Source organism: Cataglyphis hispanica, chromosome 23, assembly GCF_021464435.1.
Source record: "Cataglyphis hispanica isolate Lineage 1 chromosome 23, ULB_Chis1_1.0, whole genome shotgun sequence".
Taxonomy (NCBI): domain Eukaryota; kingdom Metazoa; phylum Arthropoda; class Insecta; order Hymenoptera; family Formicidae; genus Cataglyphis; species Cataglyphis hispanica.
This window is the reverse complement of record NC_065976.1, coordinates 1,006,933-1,029,256: the sequence shown is the minus strand read 5'-3', so window position 1 is coordinate 1,029,256 and position 22,324 is coordinate 1,006,933. Positions and strand designations below refer to the sequence as shown.

Here is a 22,324-nt window from a genome sequence, read left to right as displayed (position 1 = left end):
ATGGCTTGTAAATGTAATAAAAATTTTGTGTTGCGTGTTAACAGTTGCGCCTGCTCTCATTGCCTTTAACCGCTTGATTATCTTTACTGGAGCTTTTCTGAAGCTTTACTGGAACACATTTCTATTTAGTATGAATTTGATTCTTCCAAATGTAAGCTATAATAAACTTCATATATATATAAATATATTGTCATAAATGATTGCTATTTTATTATCCTATACTATCTATATTATCCCATGCTATACAAGATTCAATCGTAATATGTAATATTATTAGCATTTTATTATCATTAATTTTTAGCAAATTATTTTCAGGTATTTTGCTGAAGTAAAAAATGTCTCAACAATATAAATAAATTGTTCATCCTCTATTATTAACTTTTATTATCTTTTTTTTAAGTAATAACAATAACAAATATAAATAACTATTATATACTAAAGAAACAATTATTGCAGATTTTTTATTGCTTTTTATTTCATTTTTAGAAAGAGAAGAGAAATCGAATACGCTTGATTTAAAATCTGAAAAAACAAATAATTTTCGAAAATAAATAAGATATATGATATTATAGCATAATATATAAATACAAAGTGAAAATATATAAAAATCTTACCACCATAAATGAAGGTAGAGAAAGATTGAAATTTTTAAATGTTGCAATTTTGCATTCTAAATTATTTGCCATAATTATTAAAATAAATATACGTTTTATCGATGGTTTGAGTAAATACCAATTTTCGTGAAATGCCTTATCTGTCATTTCTGTACTCTATATTGTATACAAGAAAATTAATTTATATAAAGATAATTATTAATCACAATTTGTAATTTTCAAAGTTATTAATATTTTATATCTAGCTTTCTTAAATTTAAAAATATATTTTATTTTATATTTTATTTTATTATTTTTTATAAAATAAAAAAGTCGATATTATGATAAATTTAAGAATACATAATTGAGAAATCTTGAATTAATTTAAGTTTTATGTTACAATAAATTGAATCAAAAAAGAAACGTAATAAAGCTTACCGCCTCTAATAATTGTTGCACGCAAGAACACAAGATAAAAAGTTGCACCACTGCTCCTGACGCATACATGATGATTGAAATCCCTTCCCAGAATGTCGTCGATGGTATCTGAAATTTTACAAATCATAAGTAATAAAAATATTTATTAAAATTTAATAACACAATACTGATTTTCATAACATTCGGTAAAATTTTCTATATAATTATTAATGTTGATTGTTACTCACCATGCTCAGCATGATACTAATGAAGCAAAATCGAAAAACGCTGTTCATGTAAATTAAACTAAAGTTTAAAGACAACAATTTTTTTAGCAACGAAGTTATACTAAAAAAAAAAAAATATTATATGCAAAATATTATGAAACAATGCACTAAGAAATTAGTCCAAAATTAAATTCATAATTAATAAACTTAGAAATTAACTCGTAAACATATACAAAAAGTTTGAAAAACTTTCTATATTAATTTTAACTGTGCTCTTATTATTATTATAATTAGGAAACTAGGAAAGTCAGTCTGATTCAATTTTACAGTACTCACTGAATCACAACGTTGTGATGCCGACATAGCTTTATAATTTCCTTTTCTGTCTTCTGATTTGATTCAAGAGGATGCTCCCCATTATTTTCATCACTTTCTTGAAATATCATTGCAATTTTCACAGCTATATATCGATACTGCGCCGTTGTCATCAACACCAGATACACCATGTATACATCCACACCGACCTTCTTTAAAAACATATATACGGCACTAATCATTACGAACAGGCTTCCCAGTAGGAAGATTTCAAGTGAAAATGGCTGCCTCGAGAAAGCGACAGGTATCCTGTAATCTTCGTAATAGAAAAGATTCTTCTCGAATACTAATACAAGCGGTATACAAGTCCACGCTATTATCGATGCCACGCCGGCCGACCAGTAAAAGTTGAGCGGAGCTTCCACCGGTTTCAGAGTCGCCATTACGACGCTCTTCATGGTCTCGTCGGCCGTGTGCAAAATGTCATTCAATTTTTGAATCAATTGATTCGCCACATCCTTACAAATATGAATTCGCGCGATCATGAAAGACATTTCTATGAAGACGGCGAAACAAATCATGCCGTCCTTCAGAACCTTTTCCGTTGACACGTACATGCAACCCGGGATTAATGCGGCACCTATGATCAGTTCGATCATCCACACAAAGACGCTATTTATCTTCCATAATAATGGAAAAGATGAATCGCAGCTAGTCATCGGTAATAAGTTGCCCGAGAATAAGTTCAATCGAATATTTAAAGGATTCACGCTCTGGAAGTTCATGACTCTTTTCAATGTTATCTATCAGAATCGTGATATGATGACTCTCTGTATTTGTATCCCGTTTCATATCGCTTTGTCATAAATATATATATATATATATATATATATATATATATATTTCCGTTTAAAAGAATATGCGTAACTTTCCTTTCGAATTCCTATTTGATATTGATATTATTGCACTGGCAAAAGTACCAAAGATAAACGATGACATTCCGCTCTCTTTATTATAATCGTCCACGTTTATTCTGTTATTATCGTGTACATGAATATTACACAATAAAATATGTAGAGAGATTAACAAGAATAAAGCCTTCTTTCATGTGAAAATATGAAAGTTGACAAATAAATGCTTCGATGTGAAGAAATGAAGGGACAAAAAAATTAATTATTATATTCACAATGATGAACTATCGGTTTTCCCGTAACTACAGACTACATGCTTTATGAAGCGATGATTATCTTATAGTATTTTGTCCACTCTACGGGAATCACAAAATTACAGAACTGCGAAAGGCTGCAATATGGAATGCCATTTGAACGCGTACTTTAGCAGTTGAGAACAGCGAGAGAAATAATTCGTTGTGAATTAAATCTATGAATTTATTTGTCATTGAATTTGTCGAATGTATAACAATGTTGGGTATTTAGAAGCAGCTTCAACATATCCATGGGTAAGAAAAAACGATTCTAATCGATAAATAACTTCTGGGAAATTTGTAAGTTGACACCTAATCTGAGAATAAAAAATAATATATATGTTATAATAATGTTAATCGTATTTAATAACTGTTACACAAGAATACAGTGTTATATTGCACTATTTGATGCACACTGGATGCATGTATGATAATCAAAGATCTTTCTAACAAAATCGTTGGTAATATATCTGAATTTTGACGAAACAATTTTTTATAATATAAAGTTTTTTGTTTAAACATTTTTATCTTCTGTTCTAAAACAAAATATAAATATATTAAATGCTTTTTAACAACATAAATAAAATAATTATATAATAATTATTCTATTATATAATATATACATACACACGTCAATAATTATAATATAATTATAAAAATTATACATATAATAAAACTTTGTAATTTATATAATATAAGTTAGAATAATTTTACACGATTAATAGCAATTTTAAAAAATATAAAAGTTATAGTATAATATATTTATAATAAATAAAGCAACGTACCTTATAAATTTTTATTTTATTCTTAAAAATAAAAGAGCAAACGAGTACGATTGATTTAAAATCTAAAGAAACATGCAAAAAAGCAATAATAATACATTGATAGTAGAATTAAAATTTTAATAATTATTATAAAAGTAATAAAAATTATTTAACGTTGATGTAGTGTATGTGCTAATAATATTCATAAATCTTACCGTCATGAAAGAAGGAAGAGACAAATTAAATTTTTCAAATGTCGAAAGTTTGCACTCTAAATTGTTAGACATTATCATCATCATAAATATATATTTCATTGATGGTTCAAACTGGTACCACTTTCCATGGAATGCTTTATTTGTTAATTCTGTACTCTAAATTTAAAACAAGATAACAGTACATAAAAGAGACAATAATCACAAGATTTTTTATAGAAAATATGTATTATCGATATCATCTATTTTCACAATTGTTTTTAGCAATAAAAAATAATTTTCCTTTCTTCATATAATTATTTTTTATTTATTTATATTAACTTCTAGATATTAAATTGATATAAAAGAAAAATGAACGTTTCTTCAATAAAACTTACTGCATCTAATAATTGATGAACGCACAAGCATAGAATATAAAGCTGTACTAATCCGCCGGATATGTACATGATGACCATAATTGCTTCTAGGGTAGCCTTTGATAATATCTACATTTAACACATTAATTGTTGAAAAATGTTAATGATAATTCAATAAAGGTTGAATTTTTATTTTTAATTGTTTAAAATGCATTTCTAGTATAATTAATAGTTATTAAGTATTATACTCACCGCACTTATGAGCATGATGGCAAGAAAGCAAAAAAGAAAAATATTTATCAAATATAATAAACTCATGTTTACAGATAATAATTTCTTCAGCATTAACGTCATTCTGAAAAAGATTATATATATTTAAAATCATATGATGACATAATGATTTATAGATATTTATGTCTATCAAACACTATTTGTAAGCAATTATGCTTCGGTAATGATATGGACCGAAACAAATGAAAATAAATGATTCTAAGAATATATGAAGCAGCAACATTAAGAAAATAAATTAGAAAATGTTCACTGATTACTTACTGAATAACAACATTATGATGTCGACATAACGCTTTTATTTCTCTTTCTAACGAATCTACAGGAAAAGTATTTTTTTCAGATTTATTTTGCAAAGTGTTTTCGCAAAATAATATTGCAAGTTTTGTCGCAATGTAGCGGTACTGCGCTGTTATCAGTAAAATAAGATTTATCATGTAGACATCCAAAGCGACTTTCTTTAGAAACATGTACACGCTGGCGACAGATGCGATAAGGTTTCCCAATAGGAAAATTTCTGTGGAAAATGGTTGTCTCGAAAGAACAATCGGCAATCTATAATCCTCATAGAAAAAATGTTTCTTCTTCAAAACCAATGCGAAAGGTAGACAGCACCATATTATTATGGATCCAGCTCCCGCTATGCAGTAAAACTTGAGGGGAGTTTGCACCGGCTTTAAAGTTGATTTCACTATAATTTTCATGGTCTCGTCTTCCACGCATAAAATGTCATTTAGCTTGAGTATCAGCTGATTCAAGAACGATCTATGCACATGCATTCGCCTGAACAAGAAAATTACTTCTATGGTGACAACAATGCCAACCGTTGCGTCTTGCAGAGCTTTATCTTTCGGTACGAACATGACTCCAGGAATTATTGCACTGGTTTGGATCACTTCAATCAGCCATATAATAGCGCTATATATTCTCCACACTGCAGGGAACAGGGAATCGTTGCTAGTCATTGGTAACAAATTGCCTGAGAGCATGTTTAACCGAACGTTTAAAGGATTTACGTTTTGAAAATTCATGCTGTTCCTTTGTGTCAAATGCAAAATACAATTTGCCAAAACCGTCTTTAATCTTTTTCTTTATGTTATGCGTTTAATATACTGATGAATATTATTTTAAGATTTTAATTAAACTAAAAGAATATTTAGTTAAAATAAAACAATTGCTTTTAATATGTAAATTTGTTAATTGTATATTCGTATTTACCTCCATTTGATCGTTTTCCATTATTACACACAATCTTTTGTCGGAAGAATGTATGGAATATATGCAATGTGCAGAATGGCGAAGGTTGGTCAAGCAATCTTCAATCTTGAACAATATCTTATTTTTCTTGAATTTTTATTTATTCGTATAGCTTCCACTAAAATATGCACTACCATAAAACAAGCATAGCGATATCGTTTCTCATTTATAAAAATTATGGACTTTTGTACTATAATGATAATTCAGATATGCATGATAAATTAATTTTCATCGAGAGACAGAAAGCTTCCACCTGACTTTAATGTAAAGGAATGAAAGATTATAAGTTATCTTCTTTATAATATGTGCAATAAATTTAAGGTATGCCATGATTCTCTTCATTCTATGAATGTGATGTGAAGAGGATGTGAAAGCGAGTGTAAGCGCCTTTGTAATTATTCCTGCTCTATAAAGTAACAATTATCTTATGGCACTACATCTTTTGTTGTAGACTCAAATTCAGAAGACGCTGCAATATCTAATGCTGTATCTGATGTACTCTTGATTGAGAACATAATAAAGATTGATCTTTGGCCCGTTACACCTGGAATTTAAAAGTGACAATATCATTAAATAATACTTAAAAAAAAATACGTATGTATAATACTAAAAAATATTTTTAATTATTTTGTTCTGCAATCAACCGCAGTGAGACCTTTTTTTTTGTCATTAATAGATATCTTAGAATTAGACCTTACCGTTTGTTGCAGAGCCATGGGTTTTAAACTAATAGTATTTGATGTTATCCGATGTACGTTTCGTCGAGAAATTAAAGGCTTGCGATAATTTAACGTGCTGAAATACTACTTTACAAATTGTTCCAAAGAATATTAATTTTACAGATTGACAACTAAAGTAAACTGCCTTATTTATTGTCAAATTTTACAAAAAAAAGTTAGACATGTACAATATATATATATTACACACAGATATTTTGATATAATCACATATTTGAATTACACATATGCGTATATTTTCTTCACTGAAGAGAAGTATTATATATATATTATAAACATCATAAATTATCTTTAAGTGTATAAATTTATTTTCCAATTTAAAAAAAGTAAAAAGGAAAAAGATTAATAAAAGAAAAGTTCAATTATTTTTTTTTAATAATATATTGTTGACAATTCTAAACAACTTAGAACATTATGTTTGTTAGATCCATATTGTCTGAATTATTATACGACACAGATTTGTGCAGACTTTTCCTTTACATAATGTTTCTTAATTTTCTTTTTGTCTTCAATAACCATTCTTTACCATATTTTTTATAGTTTTAAATATGCGCGATGTATCTTTTATTTCAATTCGCTTTTAAAAAGAGAAGAGCAATCGAATATGATTGATTCATAATCTAGAATATTTGTTAATAAAACAATTAAGTGACATAAGAAAATTAAAATATTAATAATTTCATGTGACGTGTAAATAATAAACATATATGTTCAAATTTACCGTCATAAATGAAGGCAGAGACAGATTGAATTTTTCAATTGCTGCAATTTTGCACTCTAAACTGTTAGCCATTATCAGTAGTATAAATGTACGTTTTATTGATGGTCCAAATTGATACCAGGCTTCATCAAATGCTTTATCCGTCACTTTGGTACTCTAGATTCCAAAAAATAATATATAAAAAAAAAGAAAAAAAAGAAAAGATTGTTAATTACATATTAATTTTGAATTAATCTTCTCAACATTTACAGTAATTTTTATAAATAAATATTGTGCGCGCACATACAGCTATTTTTTGTTTACTATTAATTATTAATTTATATATCTTTTGCTTATCAAAAACTGTAATAAAAATAGTATAATAACAAAAAATCTATAGACATTCAATTAGGACATATAATATTTAATAAATTATTATTCTTGATATCTTATTGCTTATACGAATACGTAATTTTAGTAATATAAAACACAAATCTTACCGCGTCTGATAATGTCTGCACGGAAGAACATAACAAAAAGAACTGCATTATTGAACCTATTGTAAATGATAAGACCGAAATTCCCTCCATGAATGTCATATATGGCACCTAAAAATTGATAAGTACATTTTCTTAGAAAACGAAATAAAAAATATAGAATCTTCACTTGCAATTTCTCACATGCCTAGTTGAACAAATTTTCTGTTTATGCAGAACTAAATAAATTATTTAAATTTTGTACATTGCTTATTTCTTTAATTTAGAATTAAATTACATAAGCGGAATATTTGTCACATTTTTGTCTCAAAATAATACATAATAAAATAAGGAATAAAATTTGCAATTACAATTCAATATCAAACAAAATTGAAAAATGTAAAATTTCCTTTTGTTACATATTAAAATAAAAATTAATTTAAAAATAAAATCTAATATAAAACTAGTATAAAACATAATTAGTTATAAGTAAGTTAGTAATAGTAATATAGTAGAATTGCTATTAACGATAAGTATTTAGAGTACTTTTTTACAAAAGTACACTTTTCAATTTTCTATTCTTTATTTACTTTAAGTTTTATTAATGTTTGCTATCGATACTCACCGAGCTCATTAGGATACCTATAAAGCAAAATCGAAAAACGCTGTTGAGATATAATAGACTGAAGTTCACAGACAGAAGTTTCTTTAACAAAAACGATATGCTGAAACACAACGTGGCATATACAAAGGGTATAAAATAATATAAATGGTATATACAAAGGATATAAAATATTGAATATAATAGATATATAAAAATATACATCATAAACTAATAAAGTAATAATAATAATCTATAATAATAATAATATTCTATATATTAGACTTATTCTATTATATTATTAAAAATTATGAACAAATATACACGTAATCACATAAGGTTTGAGAAATGTTGCAATTTATAATTTTACAAGTATTTTAGAAATATAATTATTTAATTACAATTTCATAATTAAAGTGTCTCAAAAAATATTTTTTATTACTCACTGCAAAACAGTATTTTGATGTTGACATAACGCTCTCAGTTCTTTTTCTGCCCATCGATTTGTCATAGGATGATGCCCTTTTCGAGACTCGTCACGAGAATCTCGAAATAATAATGATAATTTTATTGCCATATATCGATATTGTGCGGTCAACATCAACACTAAATGCATCATGTATACGTCCACGCTGTATTTCTTCAGAAAGCTGTATACACTGGCAATCGTCATGAAAACAGTCGATGAAATCAAGACACTGGTAGAGAACGGCTCGGCGCTAATAGCGGTTGGTAAATTATAATCTACGTAAAAAAAATTATTCTTCTCGTAAACCAATAAAATAGGTTGTAAGGTCCATATGGTAATAGATAACGCGCCAGCTATCCCGTAAATTACAAACGGCATTATTATTGGTTTCAGAGTCGTCTTCACAATATCCTCCATGGTCTCATCCGCGGTTTCTAGGATGTCATTTATTTTCTGAATCAGTGACATCATTAATTTTTTGTTTACGTAAATACGCGTGAGCAAAAAACACGACTCAATGATAACGACAACGGCAACAGTACCGTCCTTTAGAGCCTTTTCTTTTGGCGTCACGATTATCCCGGCGAGCAACACTATCGTGTAAATCAGCTGTATTAACCAGACGACGATGCCATGTATGCGCCATAGTATTGAAAACCGCGAACCATCGGCTGTTATCAGGAATAGATTTCCCGAGAGTATGTTCGCTCGATCGTTTAAAGTATTCACATTTTGGAAATTTATTTTTCTCATGCTGTATTATTTGCGAGGAATCGAAACTACCTCGGTAAACCTAGCGTATAAGAACTAAGGTTTTTGTACTTGCATTAATCCCTGTCTCACGTTCGACTGTCGCGTACGCTTCTTCCTGCACGAATGAAAATGCATAAACGGCATCTCTGTCAGTATTTGAAAATTATATCTACGTCAGAAAATTAACATTCTTTTTGAACTTTTGTTTTTGCCCGCTATTATTAATTCATTATACGCAGTCATACGATGAACAGTGAGATTCGTCTTCTATTGTTCTATTGCTTGGTCTGTAATCTCACAGTGGTTCGATATTTTAGAATTTAAATATTCTCCAAGGTATGTTTTGAGCGGACAGATAATAATTTTAAATTGTTCTATGCCTTATTATAAGGAAGCATAGTTTATAATTAAATATCGCAATGTACTGTGATAATTCACTGGATGTGGTATCTTTTGTACACCGTTTACTAAGAATATACATACGATAATTAAATTTCTCGCACTACTACCTTACATTGTGAGGTAGTAATTATCTTATGGTACTTTGTCGAATGTTGCAGAATTGCCAGAATTCAGAAAAATCACAGAATAATTTGACGCGTTTGACTGACGCGTGCATTGTCAATTAAAATATATATAGTTTATTTTGCAGAAATTGGGCAAAAATCGATTGCAAACAATGTTTTACATGTTTTGTGGCAAGCTTAATTATGGATCAATTAATAAATTCATCTGTATTAAACAGTGATTGATCTTCACAGTAAGTTTCTTTCTTTGATTAAAGATTTGTGAATAAGCGTAAAATAGGAAATTGTGAAATTAGCAAATGCTTATCGATTACTTTCTGAATCACTGCGATATGGTTTCGATAGTACACTTTTATGTTCCTCTTTCAATGTGTTTAGATTAAAATAAATAATGTTTTTTTTTTTTTTTAATTTGTCGATGGAATTATTATCGTGAAATATTGCAGCAAATTTTATCATAATATAACGATAGTACGCTATCATCAATAATGAAATTTATTATATATTCAAGATCTTCTTCATAAATATGTACTTGCTGGAATTTTATAAGATTTTTCATTAGAAAGTTTTATAGACAGCTATCAAATTTCAGCATTTTATTATTCCTCTTCACGTTTAATTTTGGCAGAAACAAATATTACACATGTGCAGTATATATTTTTACATATTTCTCTTGATAATTATAATGATATTTTGATAATATATATTACATATATGTGCTAATATTTTCCTTATTGGAAAAAATAAATAATAATAGTACAAATATTGTATGCCGTAAAACGGTTTATATGCTAATATATTATTTTCATTTCCAGCTTAAAAAATAATAGGAAAAAGATATAGGAAAGATTATAAAAAGAAAACAAAAAAACCAAAAGTAAATTTCTAACATCTATCATTCTAATATCTATTTTTAATAATTAAATAATATTATGTTTGTTATATTTATATTTCTTGAATAATTATGCAAAATAGATACATTTATCTCTCTATAAGCTTTTTTCAAAATAATTTTCCTTAACTTTTTTATCATTGATTTGTTCTCTCATTCCAGTGCCTCTGTCTATTACATTTACGAATGCACCATATGTTTTCTGCTTTATTTATTTGCTTTTAAAAACAAAAGAGCGATCGAATATGACTGATTCATAATCTAAAATTTTATCATAAAAAATGTGATGTAAGAAACTTCAAATTTTATATAAACAATAAACGTAGTACGTTAAAATTTACCGCCATAAATGAGGGCAGAGACAAGTTGAACTTCTCAACCGCCGCAATTTTACACTCTAGATTATTAGACAATAATAATAATATGAACATACGTTGCACCGATGGTTGAAATTCATACCAGCTTTCACCAAACGCTTTATCCGTTATTTCAGCACTCTATGTTTGGATAAAAGAATGATGTATGAAAAAAAAGAAAGTTATTAATCATATGTTATTTTACGGTTTACTTTTCTCAACATTTATGTAATAAGTCTTACTGCGTCTGATAACGTCTGGACGGAAGAACATAACAGATAAAATTGCATTACTGAACCAGCTGCGAATGATAAAATCGAAATTCCTTCCGCCAATGTTAGAGATGGTATCTAAAAATTCATAACACATTTTGTGTTAAAAAACTGAAAATAAAAAATATAAGAAGAAATGATACAATTTTCACTTTTTTAATTGAAAATATTTCCCCCGCATATACAAAGTCAAATAAATTGCTTAAACTATTTTATCTCAGAATTGAATTATAAATGCAAAATATTTATTTTGTTTATCAAACTTATAAGAGAAAAACAATCTTTAATTTTAATTCAATTGAAAAAAGAATTGGATTTATTATAAAAATTATTATCTATTAAATAACAGATAATTTTACAGTAAATTTCTATTGTCTCTATTCTCTTTCTAAATTCTATTAAAAAATGTTTGCTACTGTTACTTACTGTGGTCATTAGGATACCTAAAAAGCAAAAGCGGAAAACACTATTGAGATATAGTAGGCTGAAGTTCACAGACAGAAGTTTCCTTAACATAATTGATATGCTGTAACACAACGCGTAAAATATCTATAAACAGAACATATAAATATATTGTATCATATACTAAATATTATATGCAGAATATAAATATCAAATGATAAACTGCTATTTTATCAAACATAATAATTTATAAAAAAATTATAGATAAAATATATATTACAAAATTGCAATAATGTTATAATTTATAATTTTTCCGATATTTTCAAAGTGTAATCATTCAATTACAACTTTTTAATTAAAGCATCCTTAAGAGTATCTTCCTATTATTTAATAATTATATTTTTTTTCTATTTTAATAATTATGTTATGCTAACTGCAAAAAACACATACAACAAAATATTATTTTGTTGCTGACATAACGCTCTCAATTCTTTTTTTGTCCATGAATCTGTCAAAGGATGATGCTTTTTTCGAGAGTTGTCACTGTTACCCTGTTGCGAACTGTCAAATAATAATGCCAATTTTATTGCTATGTATCGATATTGCGCAGTTAACATCAATACCAGATGCATCATGTACACATCCAAGCTGTATTTTCTCAGGAACAGATAGACACCACCCAACGTCATAATGATAGTCGATGGAATTAGAACGCCAACTGAAAACGGTTCGGGGCTGAAAGCTGCTGGCAAATTATAATCCACGTAGTAAAAGGTAGTCTTCTCGAAAACTAATACAATCGGATGTATGGTCCATATAGTGACCGATATCACGCTGGCCACCCCATAAATTATGAATGGCATAATTATTGGTTTCAGTGTTGTTTTCACGATGTTCACCATAATCTCATCCGCAGTTTGCAGAAGATCGTTCATCTTCCCTATCACTTGTGTTGTTAACTTTTTCCGCGTGTAAATACCCGCGAGCAAGAAAGTTGCCTCCGTTATGACAACGACGGAGATAATGCCGTCTTTCAAAGCTTTCTCTTTTGGAGATACAATTAATCCCGCGATTAGCCCGATTGCGTGAATCAGTTCTATTGACCAGACGACGGCTCTATATATACGCCAGAACATTGGAAATGAATTATCAACTGTCATCGGTAATAGATTCCCTGAGAGCATGTTTGCTCGATTGTTTAAAAAATTCACGTTTTGAAAATTTATTTCCCTCATGTCGTAGTCGCGATGAACGAATCGAAACTAACTTGACAAACGTAGCGTAAAAGAATTAAGACTTCGATTATTATCTTTGTTTTATCATTTGCCCTCATGTATATTTCTTCCTTTGTTAAATATTTTTCTTTGTATTTTAAAACTACGTCCAGCATTCTAAAGTTTAGAAAAATTTGCCATTCTTCTTGAACTTTTATTTCTGTTTGATTATTATTAATATATAATGCCTGTCATGCGATAAATGATAACATTTTTCTTTCTCCATGTTTTTTTAGTCTCTAATTATTGTATAGATACTTTGAAACTTAAGTATTCTCGATAAGGCAGGATGTCTTCGAGTAGATAATGATTTTAGTTAGGGTTTTATGTTTTATTATAAAGGAGCATGAGAATGTATACTGATCGATATTTCATTTACTACGGCGCCCCATTTTTTATTCTGTTTATTGAGAATATAGATGGAATCGTGAAATTCTTGTGCTACTTCCCTATATTGTGAGGTGGCAATTATCTTATGGCTCTCTATCGAACATCGCAAAAGCCGGGATCTAAGGAAGCCACAGGACAATCTGCCGTTCGTAATTTGTGTCAACCGAAATATATCTGTGCAAATATTAGTATGTATGTAGCTTTACTGATTAAGTTTTACAAAATATTGTGGAGCAACGTTAATCAATGAACAAATGCATTTCGTTTATTAATCATGAATCGATCAGTAAGCTTATTTCTTTAGTAACGATATTTTTATATATAAACAATTTTAGAGTTTATAAATGTTTTATAATTCTAATAATATGTTCTTATTTAAAAATATAAAAAAGTTATTTTCTTATATAAAATTATTACTCCTAAAATTATTACTCTTAATTTCTTCACATACTTAATTTTAGAAATAAAAATATTTTTGCACAAACAAGCGCAAAAATTTAATGTTGAATTAATTTAAAATTGTTTTGAAAGAATGTTATACAAAAAAAATACAAAATTTTATGTATCTTATGTATTTGCAAACTACAAAATTTTTAAGTTTTGTTTTCTACTTTTTAAAAAAAATTTAATTCTATTTCATGTTAAGTAGAAAATCTGACGATTAAAAAAAAATTAATATATATTGTATATCACGTATAATACTATATGATGCAATTTATCTTTTAATCATTATAATAAATACACATCTTTCGTTTCTTCTAGAGCAATGTATATAACAATATATCACACGCAGTTGTTATGTCTCATTACACACGTTGTAACATAAAGTTCAGCTTTGGTATTTCAGAACTATTATAAATTCTTGCCTAAAAGACTGACTAGAAAAACATTGACAATCATGCAAATAATACTCGAAGTATGCAAGGACGATGCGCTGTTATATCCGTCCAGACGATGGTACACCTTTCTATTCCCGAGCTTCTGTATGGGTCTGTAATTGTACTTCAGTGTGCCATTATTGCTCTGAACATGTTCGAACACATTCACCTGTGTGTGCACGTGATTACATATTAGACATTAAAAAAAACATTATTATATTATTTCAAGATATCTCAAATAAAAAGAGTTACTTCATGTGTGTGATAAATCCTTAAAAAATTGTATGTCTATTAAAAGAAATATCTTGTGCACATTTTTATGCTCAAATCACCTGCGCCTCCGATATCGGGAGTTTTTCAGTCATGACAAACCACATTACAGATTCCTGGCATCCCGGCGTGGTCAAAGATCCCTCATAATGATAATATGTCGTATGATCCTTTGGTAGAAACATCAGAGGTATTAGTTTAGTTCTTATCGGTACCATGTTCTTTCCCACCCAGTTTGATACCATTTTCGTCGACTCTAGAATCGGCATTAAATCCGGATTGTCGTAATTGTTAAACTATAATAAAATATTACGAACATTAACGTCGTGTCAGTAATATATTTAAAAAAGTTATTGATATGAAAAAGACGACGAGCAGCCAACAAATATTATTCCCTTACTTCAAACAGAACCGCGACAACGACAATCCCGTTCTCATGCTGCGCGGCTTCGCTAAAATTCGCGTACTGATTGTCGTAATGTACTAAATGCAACTCCAACGGATTACGAGAACCGTCCACGGTATGTTCGGCACTCCAATGAAAATGCATCTGCTCCAGAGTGTATACCGATGGCAAACTTCCTCCGCTTACATGGATCGGTATACCATGCAATTTAACTTGTACTGTAAAAAGAATTATCTTTTCCTTGTTAAAATAATATATAATATGATTGGATTATTGATAAACACAAATAATGATAAATTATATTCTTTTTCATTACATTTATTATGATAAGAATTGATTTCTTTCGTGAAAAAATGATTATGATAGAAATATTAATATGCTTTCATTATTCTGAAATATATTTATCTGAAATAAAATTATTTTATACCTGTAATATTTTAAATTTTCCTTATTTAAACAATGCAAATATAAATTATCAATTATACACAAAATTTCTAGAAATAATGTTAAATATATATACATAGAAACTTTTAAAATATAGGATAAACATAATTAATGAAAGAAATAATAAATATATTATGATACTGACAGTTAGAAAAAATAATTGAAAAATATACGTTTAAAAAAAAAATATTGAAACTTAATATATTGCAATTTACTTACTGGTATGTCCATTGTTAGTAAGTGTACCAGAAAACGCGAAATCGTATCGATCGAATTTGAGAGCACCAAGATCAATTCTTATGGCATCTTCCGTCACGATATCAATCGGTGATTGTTTCTTTCCTGTCCTGCACATTCCGGGCCAGCTTTTTGGTCCTGTGAAGTATTTATAAAAATTCGCACGCACATAATAATTTTTATGATATGATGCAACAATGTTTAACAATTATATAGTATCATTACAGATATATTTAAAACAGATATTGTTATATATGAGTTAAAAGAGAATTATAGTTTGGACCTCACATCACATACATAGCTCTTACGTCATTTTTTAAAAACAGCTTCTACATATTTTTCCATTTTTGATAATATGTATATTAAAATAAATTGCATATAAATACTAAACAAAATTAAAAGCATTTTTAATTATAGCAAAATATAATTTATTTTTTATACATTAAGAAGTATCGATAATAATATTTTGTTTAAATAATAATTATTTAAAGAAATAAGAAATTATATTTTAAATTTTAATTTTACATAACAAGTTCTTTTTATCTCTTAAATCCGATAACCAAATAATAACTATTAATATTTTTCGGTTTTTAAAAGATACGTCATTGTTAATATTTTATTTTAAAACACACTTTAGCGATAGAACAATGATGTGGCGTTACAGTTGAACGTGCAAACGTGCTATTTTAATCATAATACATAATATGTGTTATACATTTCTAAAATTATCATTTATACCTATGCGCTATGATTACATCGTATCGAATTACAATTCTATACGAGAAAATGATAATGGCTTTAATAAAGTATTTTTTAATAGAGAGAAGAAAAAAAATTAAAATTATAATAAAAATTAAGGAAATATAATAAGCGATAAACGTATTAAAAAAAAAAAAACGTGAGTCTATAAAAAAGATTTTTGAGGTTGTTTTATAAATTACAGCAATATGTGAAATAAAGCTTTTTTATATTTATTACAAATATATTTTAAACGAGAATATTGATTCAAAGTTTTTTAAGCGTTTGCATTAAGTAGATAACTAGTCTGTAGTCTTACAAAAGTCTAAAATTATTTTAGACCTTCGCACTAATTTACACAATAATTTGCACACACATGAGCAATTGTCAATGTTCACTCGCAGTGAGTGAAGCATCTATAGTTACCACAAATAAGCGCTCTCAATATACATATAATCCATGCATTATAATAAATGTTTATATATATATATATATTGATGATTTATATTAAATATTATGAATATGTCACAGTAATTTAAAATATTATATTATTTTTAGCATAATAGAGAAAAAAAATTTTTAGATTTTTTAGAAAACATATATAGATGTTTTAGAGCTTCACTTTAATCATAGATGCTTCAATTTCGTTAAAGAAAATTTAATTCTGATTTTGTTCTTTAAATATCTTCAACTGACATTCAAGGTTACTAAATCGCTAATAGCTTACATGTGAGTTTCGCATAAGCTAAATGAGAACAATGTGGTTATCGTATTTGTGTGTTTTTTGCAAAGAAATTCCGAGTATTGAGATTAAAATCACGACGATCCGTCTTACAATCGATAAAGAGTATTGTAAAATAGATAAGCATCGATTGACAAAACAGATTGATGCTTATGTATTCTCTTTTGTGTGTATATATCCTTGCAAGATGTATCGCCATAAATGACAAAATCATTATACATTCAATGTTCTGATAAAGCGTCTCTGTGTTGCAAAATAAAAAGATTATAAGCAACTAATTGTTTTTTTAACTTGAATGGCTCAATATATCAGTAATGATTTATATTATCTTTATTTAAGAGACTGATGCTCTCTGTTTTAGATAGGATTAAATTTTGAAAAAGTTGTATTCTAATTCAATGCTAAGTTTATTAAAGAATCGTCTTTAATATTAATCGTGAATTAGAAATGCGCATAAAATGCAGTATAAAAGTTTTATCATAATTATCGTAATTACCATATTTGCCCCAATATCCCCATTCAAGTGCTGTCACTGCTTGTAAACCTGAAATAAAGTACACTATGTTTACTTTTTTTTGTTTAACAATATTTATCTTTTGATTGATTATAGTTAATCAGGGAAGAAATCTTGTTAGCACAAATAATGCAATTACACATTCATTCCACTGTCTCACGAGCAAGTGAAATAATGAGACGCAAATTAATCTTCACAAATCGTCTCAACACACATACAGATGGTAATTTTTACGTTAAATTGCTAATTTTAAGGCATTTAAAAAAATAATAATTTTTATATTTTAGAACAACTTCTTTTAAATTAACATGTTAATATTTTTTAATATCCACTCCGATTATTTTTGTATTTGATTCAGATTTTTTAAATAAAACCCTGTGTATTATTACAAAAAAAATTTAATTTAATTTAGTTTATATATATAACATTATTTATAAATATTATTTAAATTAAAATAAGGTTTCTAGAGATATTATTGATAGGAGTCTTCGAGTATTAGTATCAAAAATAATAGCTGTAATTAGTTGTTAAAATTAATTTATATATATATGTAAAATAACTATACACACACACAGTACATATGATAAAATAAATTCATGTAGTGAGCAATGTAGCGTTTCGTTGAAATTACTTTGATTAACTTGAATCCGGTTGCTCAATTGTAGTGTTAGATGCAGTATATGCAAATGAGAATTCTGAATGAGATTTTGTGGAGAACGTGTGTGCTATAATAATCGCGAGTTAAAGCCGGCGCTGACTTCGTCCTCGTGGAATCAATTTGCCGAGTTTGCACGAACTGCCAATAAAATAATCGTTTTCACGCTGCCACCACGCGAAACGGCTCGCCATCATATCGCGAGCGTGTTCGTTCCGTTGGGCTTGATAAGTAATTGAACGCGCGCGACAGGAAACAGAATTGACCCCATTGACCGCTCGGGCCACATCAAATTTGCGCTTCTTCCCCATCGTATTCTATCGTCGCGGCTAAAGAGAAAAAAAAGGCGGCAAATCCGAGCAAAAGTGATCGTTCTATCAAAGTCAACCGCGCGCCGGTCAATTGGATCACAATCGGTGGATAAACGCCGGCGCTTTCTGCATTAGCGTGCCGGCCTCAACAACGGCCGAATCATTCAAACGACCCGCAGATTTTAATGAGCATAATGCATACTTCCGCTGCGGGGATAACACGCAAGATCGGCCGATCGGAGTTTTGTACGTAGTTTTAGGGATGTTCAAGATAATTCAGTATCAGATAGACATATATCGCGCGATATGTATTTCGTCTTTGATTTTAAATATTTTACTCGTGGGAAAGTGATAGCATTGTTTAGTTAACTTGGTAATATGTATATTGACTTTTCGTCGAACGCACATGTATTATAATAAAACTAGAAAATATTTATTTTTATATTCTTATTTTTAAATATTTATCCTAGCGATATTACCAAGTCTGGAAATAAAAAGTTTAAGTGTTTGGTGATAAGCCCATTTTTAATAATTGTAAGAAATATTTCTTTATATTATTTTTCAAATCTATCCATATGTGATAATATTTTTTTATACAAATATCATTTAGATATTAGAATTTCTTAGTAGAAAAATTTATAAATGTCATTGTATATAATATATTATCATTTTAAAGTGGAGCTAAATAGAAAAATAAAACACGAGCATTTTGCGTAATTCACGAACTAACATGCAAAACAGTAACAAGGTTATTTTAAATAGATACACGCATGTTTGCGTGACATAACTAAAAGAGATATGAAATTATCTTAAAACTATTTCACTTAAAACAGTCAGCATAATAATAAGTATAAAAGAACATTTAAGATAAATAATCGTAAGACAGCTACATCAGTAAATTGAATGAGCTGATAAAAGAAGGAGAAAAACGCACTGACTTATATTATAAATGTCTGGCAATGAACTTGTATGCAATATATGCAAAATTTATCGCAACATTAGAAGATAAATTAAATTAAATTCTAAATGTACTGTCTACATCAATATTGCACACATGTATAATTAAAATAAAATTAATAAATTAATCACAAAAAAGATATTGGAAGATCTTTCTTTTCAATTAATTCTTTTATTCATATTGATATATTTTCTGGATAAATTGATAGACGAAATGAAAAAAAAAATAATGACAGCGGGAATGACAGGGCCCTTACCTAGAAAGGCGATTAGACAGAAGAGATGCATCGCGGAGAGCCACCTGAAACGATCGCGATGGGTGACACACGAACGTGATGACGACAAGTGTACGACTGATGAACGCGACGTAAATCTAACTAGATAACCCCGAGATTACACGAGGAGAGCTATCGTATGAGATTTAGCATGCACAGCGGTATGTGGCAGGGCATTGCAGCCACAATATGACGCGGACCGGTCAACTGATTACCAGTATATTCTATTAGATAAACATTTTTTAATATCAGAATTGAATTGATTTGCCCAATCGAGTGCGTTCATTTATTTGCACTGATCTATCGCGAATTTAATAAATGATGGCGAAATAATTTATTCAATCTACATTTTATTTAAATAAATTACATATTTTTTTAAAGAAGATTGAAACAATAAAAGAGATGAAACAAAAGATATTTCAATTATTTGATTATTGTTATCCAAGATCAAAGCTGTTTTCTTTAACAAAATTGCTTCTACAATTTTTTGTTATAATTTTATCTTTTTTTTTATAAGAGATATGATATATACTTTTTATATTAAAAATATAACATATATAAAAATATAACAAGATGTTAAAAGAAAGAGAATTTAGTTATTATTTTACTCGTAAGAAATGAATAAGTCATTATATTATCGCTGCATGCCGATGCATCTAACCATCGTACTGGTCCATCAAACTGATGTGATCATCTGAGTAAAATTAAATTCGCGAACAAAACATGGTCCAGATTTTAAATTTAGACGCGCGCTTCATGCATTTATCAACCGATTGAAGCTTTTAATCAACAAGTATCAGCGTAGTTCCTATATCGTAGTGTTATACATGCATTTTTTTTGTTAATGAAAATAATTATTGGTCATTCGTGCACAAGCCGTTTTCACAAATCAAATTTACAATAAAAAGAAATTTATATCAAAGCCAAATTAAAAGAGTGCAATATAGTATATACCTTTGGTATTCGAAAAATATTTTGAGAAAACCTTTTAAGCAAATTTGTGTTATGAAAATGTAATTATCTTTTTAAGCTTAAAATAAATTTTGTAACAAAAAAATAAAAATAAAAATGGATTGGTATATTAAATTAAATTTTCACTTTTTTTTTATAACAGATATATTAAAAAAACGATCGTATCAGGAATAAATTCAGCAAATAATGTTTAATCTTATTTTTAAATCAGATTCGATCTTAATTATTTTTTTTTTTTTATTTTTAATAGATACTTTTTTTAACACATACATGTACACAAAATGCTGTCTCTGATTTTTAAATAAATTGTTTAATATATATATTTTTATATATTATTAATTTCTGTCTCTTTTTTTCGCAGAAATAAATCGATTTCTTAAATTTATTCTTTCATACTCTTCTTTTTTCCATGTTTAATATAAATTTAATATTATTTCTCGCGCATATTGAAATGCTTACTTTAACTTGCACACATATTAATTTATACACTCAGAGATAAAATCGATTTTTTGGTATCCTTCCAAAATCTAATAATAATTCAGAACAAAAGAACGCGGAATACTATTGAAAAATCATCAAATGTTTTACCTGTGCAAAGCAATGTTAGTGTGACCATTAGCAAGTGAACTAAACCCATTTTTATACGTGATGTGCTCGCTATTTTACCGAGAAGCAGCTTGGACGACGATCGTTGTTCGACTGATCTACCTGGCAAATTCCTCGTCGAGAAGTTGACGTAGCCAACCGCCCTGGTAGACTTATAACTATCGCGAAATTGTATTCTCGATCAATCGATTTGAGAACTGCGTGTGTCGAATCGATTGATCAATTGCACACAAGCTCGACAGGATGCCAAAATACGCAGCGTATCTCCATAAAATATAACTTGTTTATTTTAGAATACAAATGAATGGAATTTTGACAACGACGTAAACTTTAAATTTTCCAGTAAAATTGCGTAAGAGTTGACGTGAGTACCTATTCAAGTTAAAGTAAGCATTTCAATATGCGCGAGAAGTAATATTAAATTTATGTATGCATATTTTCGTGCATAGTTTGCAACGAGTAAATAATTTAACAAAGGGAAGAATTTCCCCCTTTTTACGATGATGCAATTTATTATATCACACGATCCTCTCCATCTCCCCTTCAAGTTCTAATATATCCCGTGATGCTATTTGGAATGCTGATAAGAATGGCACTCATCGCGCCGTTAAAGTTGCTTTTACACTTAATATTGTTTCACAACCATCCTTTTGCATATATTTTATATGATTGGCATAATAAAAACAATAACACGATAAGAAGAAACTTCTTCATAAACCATTTATCTCACGTTTTATAATATCACGTATATCTAATAATGACACACATCTGTGTAATAATTCTTCGTGATATGTTTTCTTTTAGGATAAAAGAAATCATTTTAATCATCATTTGCTT

The 22,324-nt window shown here is 28.4% G+C and overlaps 5 protein-coding genes across 6 annotated transcripts; all 5 read right to left on the bottom strand.

Moving 5' to 3' along the window:
* Nucleotides 1-483: 483 nt before the first annotated feature.
* LOC126857965 (odorant receptor 4-like) lies at nt 484-2,343 on the bottom strand (the record flags this gene model as incomplete). Its single annotated transcript, XM_050607912.1, has 5 exons — nt 1,574-2,343; nt 1,259-1,358; nt 1,032-1,139; nt 615-770; nt 484-522 (listed from the first exon to the last, which is right to left on the bottom strand). Coding segments are annotated over exons 1-5 (1,167 nt in total), but the record flags the coding sequence as incomplete, so codon positions are not given.
* Nucleotides 2,344-3,250: 907 nt separating this feature from the next.
* On the bottom strand, nt 3,251-5,655 carry LOC126857946 (uncharacterized). Its single transcript, XM_050607878.1, has 7 exons — nt 5,595-5,655; nt 4,641-5,520; nt 4,341-4,443; nt 4,110-4,217; nt 3,736-3,891; nt 3,542-3,603; nt 3,251-3,287 (listed from the first exon to the last, which is right to left on the bottom strand). Exons 2-6 carry the CDS (start codon nt 5,405-5,407, stop codon nt 3,553-3,555), a joined length of 1,185 nt encoding a protein of 394 aa, XP_050463835.1. The 5' UTR covers nt 5,408-5,520; nt 5,595-5,655; the 3' UTR covers nt 3,251-3,287; nt 3,542-3,552.
* Nucleotides 5,656-6,877: 1,222 nt separating this feature from the next.
* LOC126857945 (odorant receptor 22c-like) lies at nt 6,878-9,481 on the bottom strand. Its single transcript, XM_050607877.1, has 5 exons — nt 8,594-9,481; nt 8,172-8,271; nt 7,571-7,678; nt 7,092-7,247; nt 6,878-6,990 (listed from the first exon to the last, which is right to left on the bottom strand). Exons 1-5 carry the CDS (start codon nt 9,367-9,369, stop codon nt 6,940-6,942), a joined length of 1,191 nt encoding a protein of 396 aa, XP_050463834.1. The 5' UTR covers nt 9,370-9,481; the 3' UTR covers nt 6,878-6,939.
* Nucleotides 9,482-10,712: 1,231 nt separating this feature from the next.
* LOC126857944 (uncharacterized) lies at nt 10,713-14,032 on the bottom strand. The gene is made up of 5 exons (XM_050607876.1): nt 12,269-14,032; nt 11,843-11,942; nt 11,387-11,494; nt 11,130-11,285; nt 10,713-11,049 (listed from the first exon to the last, which is right to left on the bottom strand). Exons 1-5 carry the CDS (start codon nt 13,051-13,053, stop codon nt 10,996-10,998), a joined length of 1,203 nt encoding a protein of 400 aa, XP_050463833.1. The 5' UTR covers nt 13,054-14,032; the 3' UTR covers nt 10,713-10,995.
* Nucleotides 14,033-14,229: 197 nt separating this feature from the next.
* Nucleotides 14,230-21,576, bottom strand: LOC126857959 (carbonic anhydrase 2-like). Of its 2 annotated transcripts, none has more exons than XM_050607904.1 (6): nt 21,470-21,576; nt 17,694-17,741; nt 15,700-15,855; nt 15,031-15,254; nt 14,693-14,926; nt 14,230-14,529 (listed from the first exon to the last, which is right to left on the bottom strand). In XM_050607904.1, exons 1-6 carry the CDS (start codon nt 21,516-21,518, stop codon nt 14,335-14,337), a joined length of 906 nt encoding a protein of 301 aa, XP_050463861.1. In that variant the 5' UTR covers nt 21,519-21,576; the 3' UTR covers nt 14,230-14,334. The 2 variants fall into 2 exon arrangements, with proteins under 2 accessions (XP_050463861.1, XP_050463862.1); XM_050607905.1 differs by lacking the exon at nt 21,470-21,576 and adding an exon at nt 19,892-20,039.
* Nucleotides 21,577-22,324: the final 748 nt, after the last annotated feature.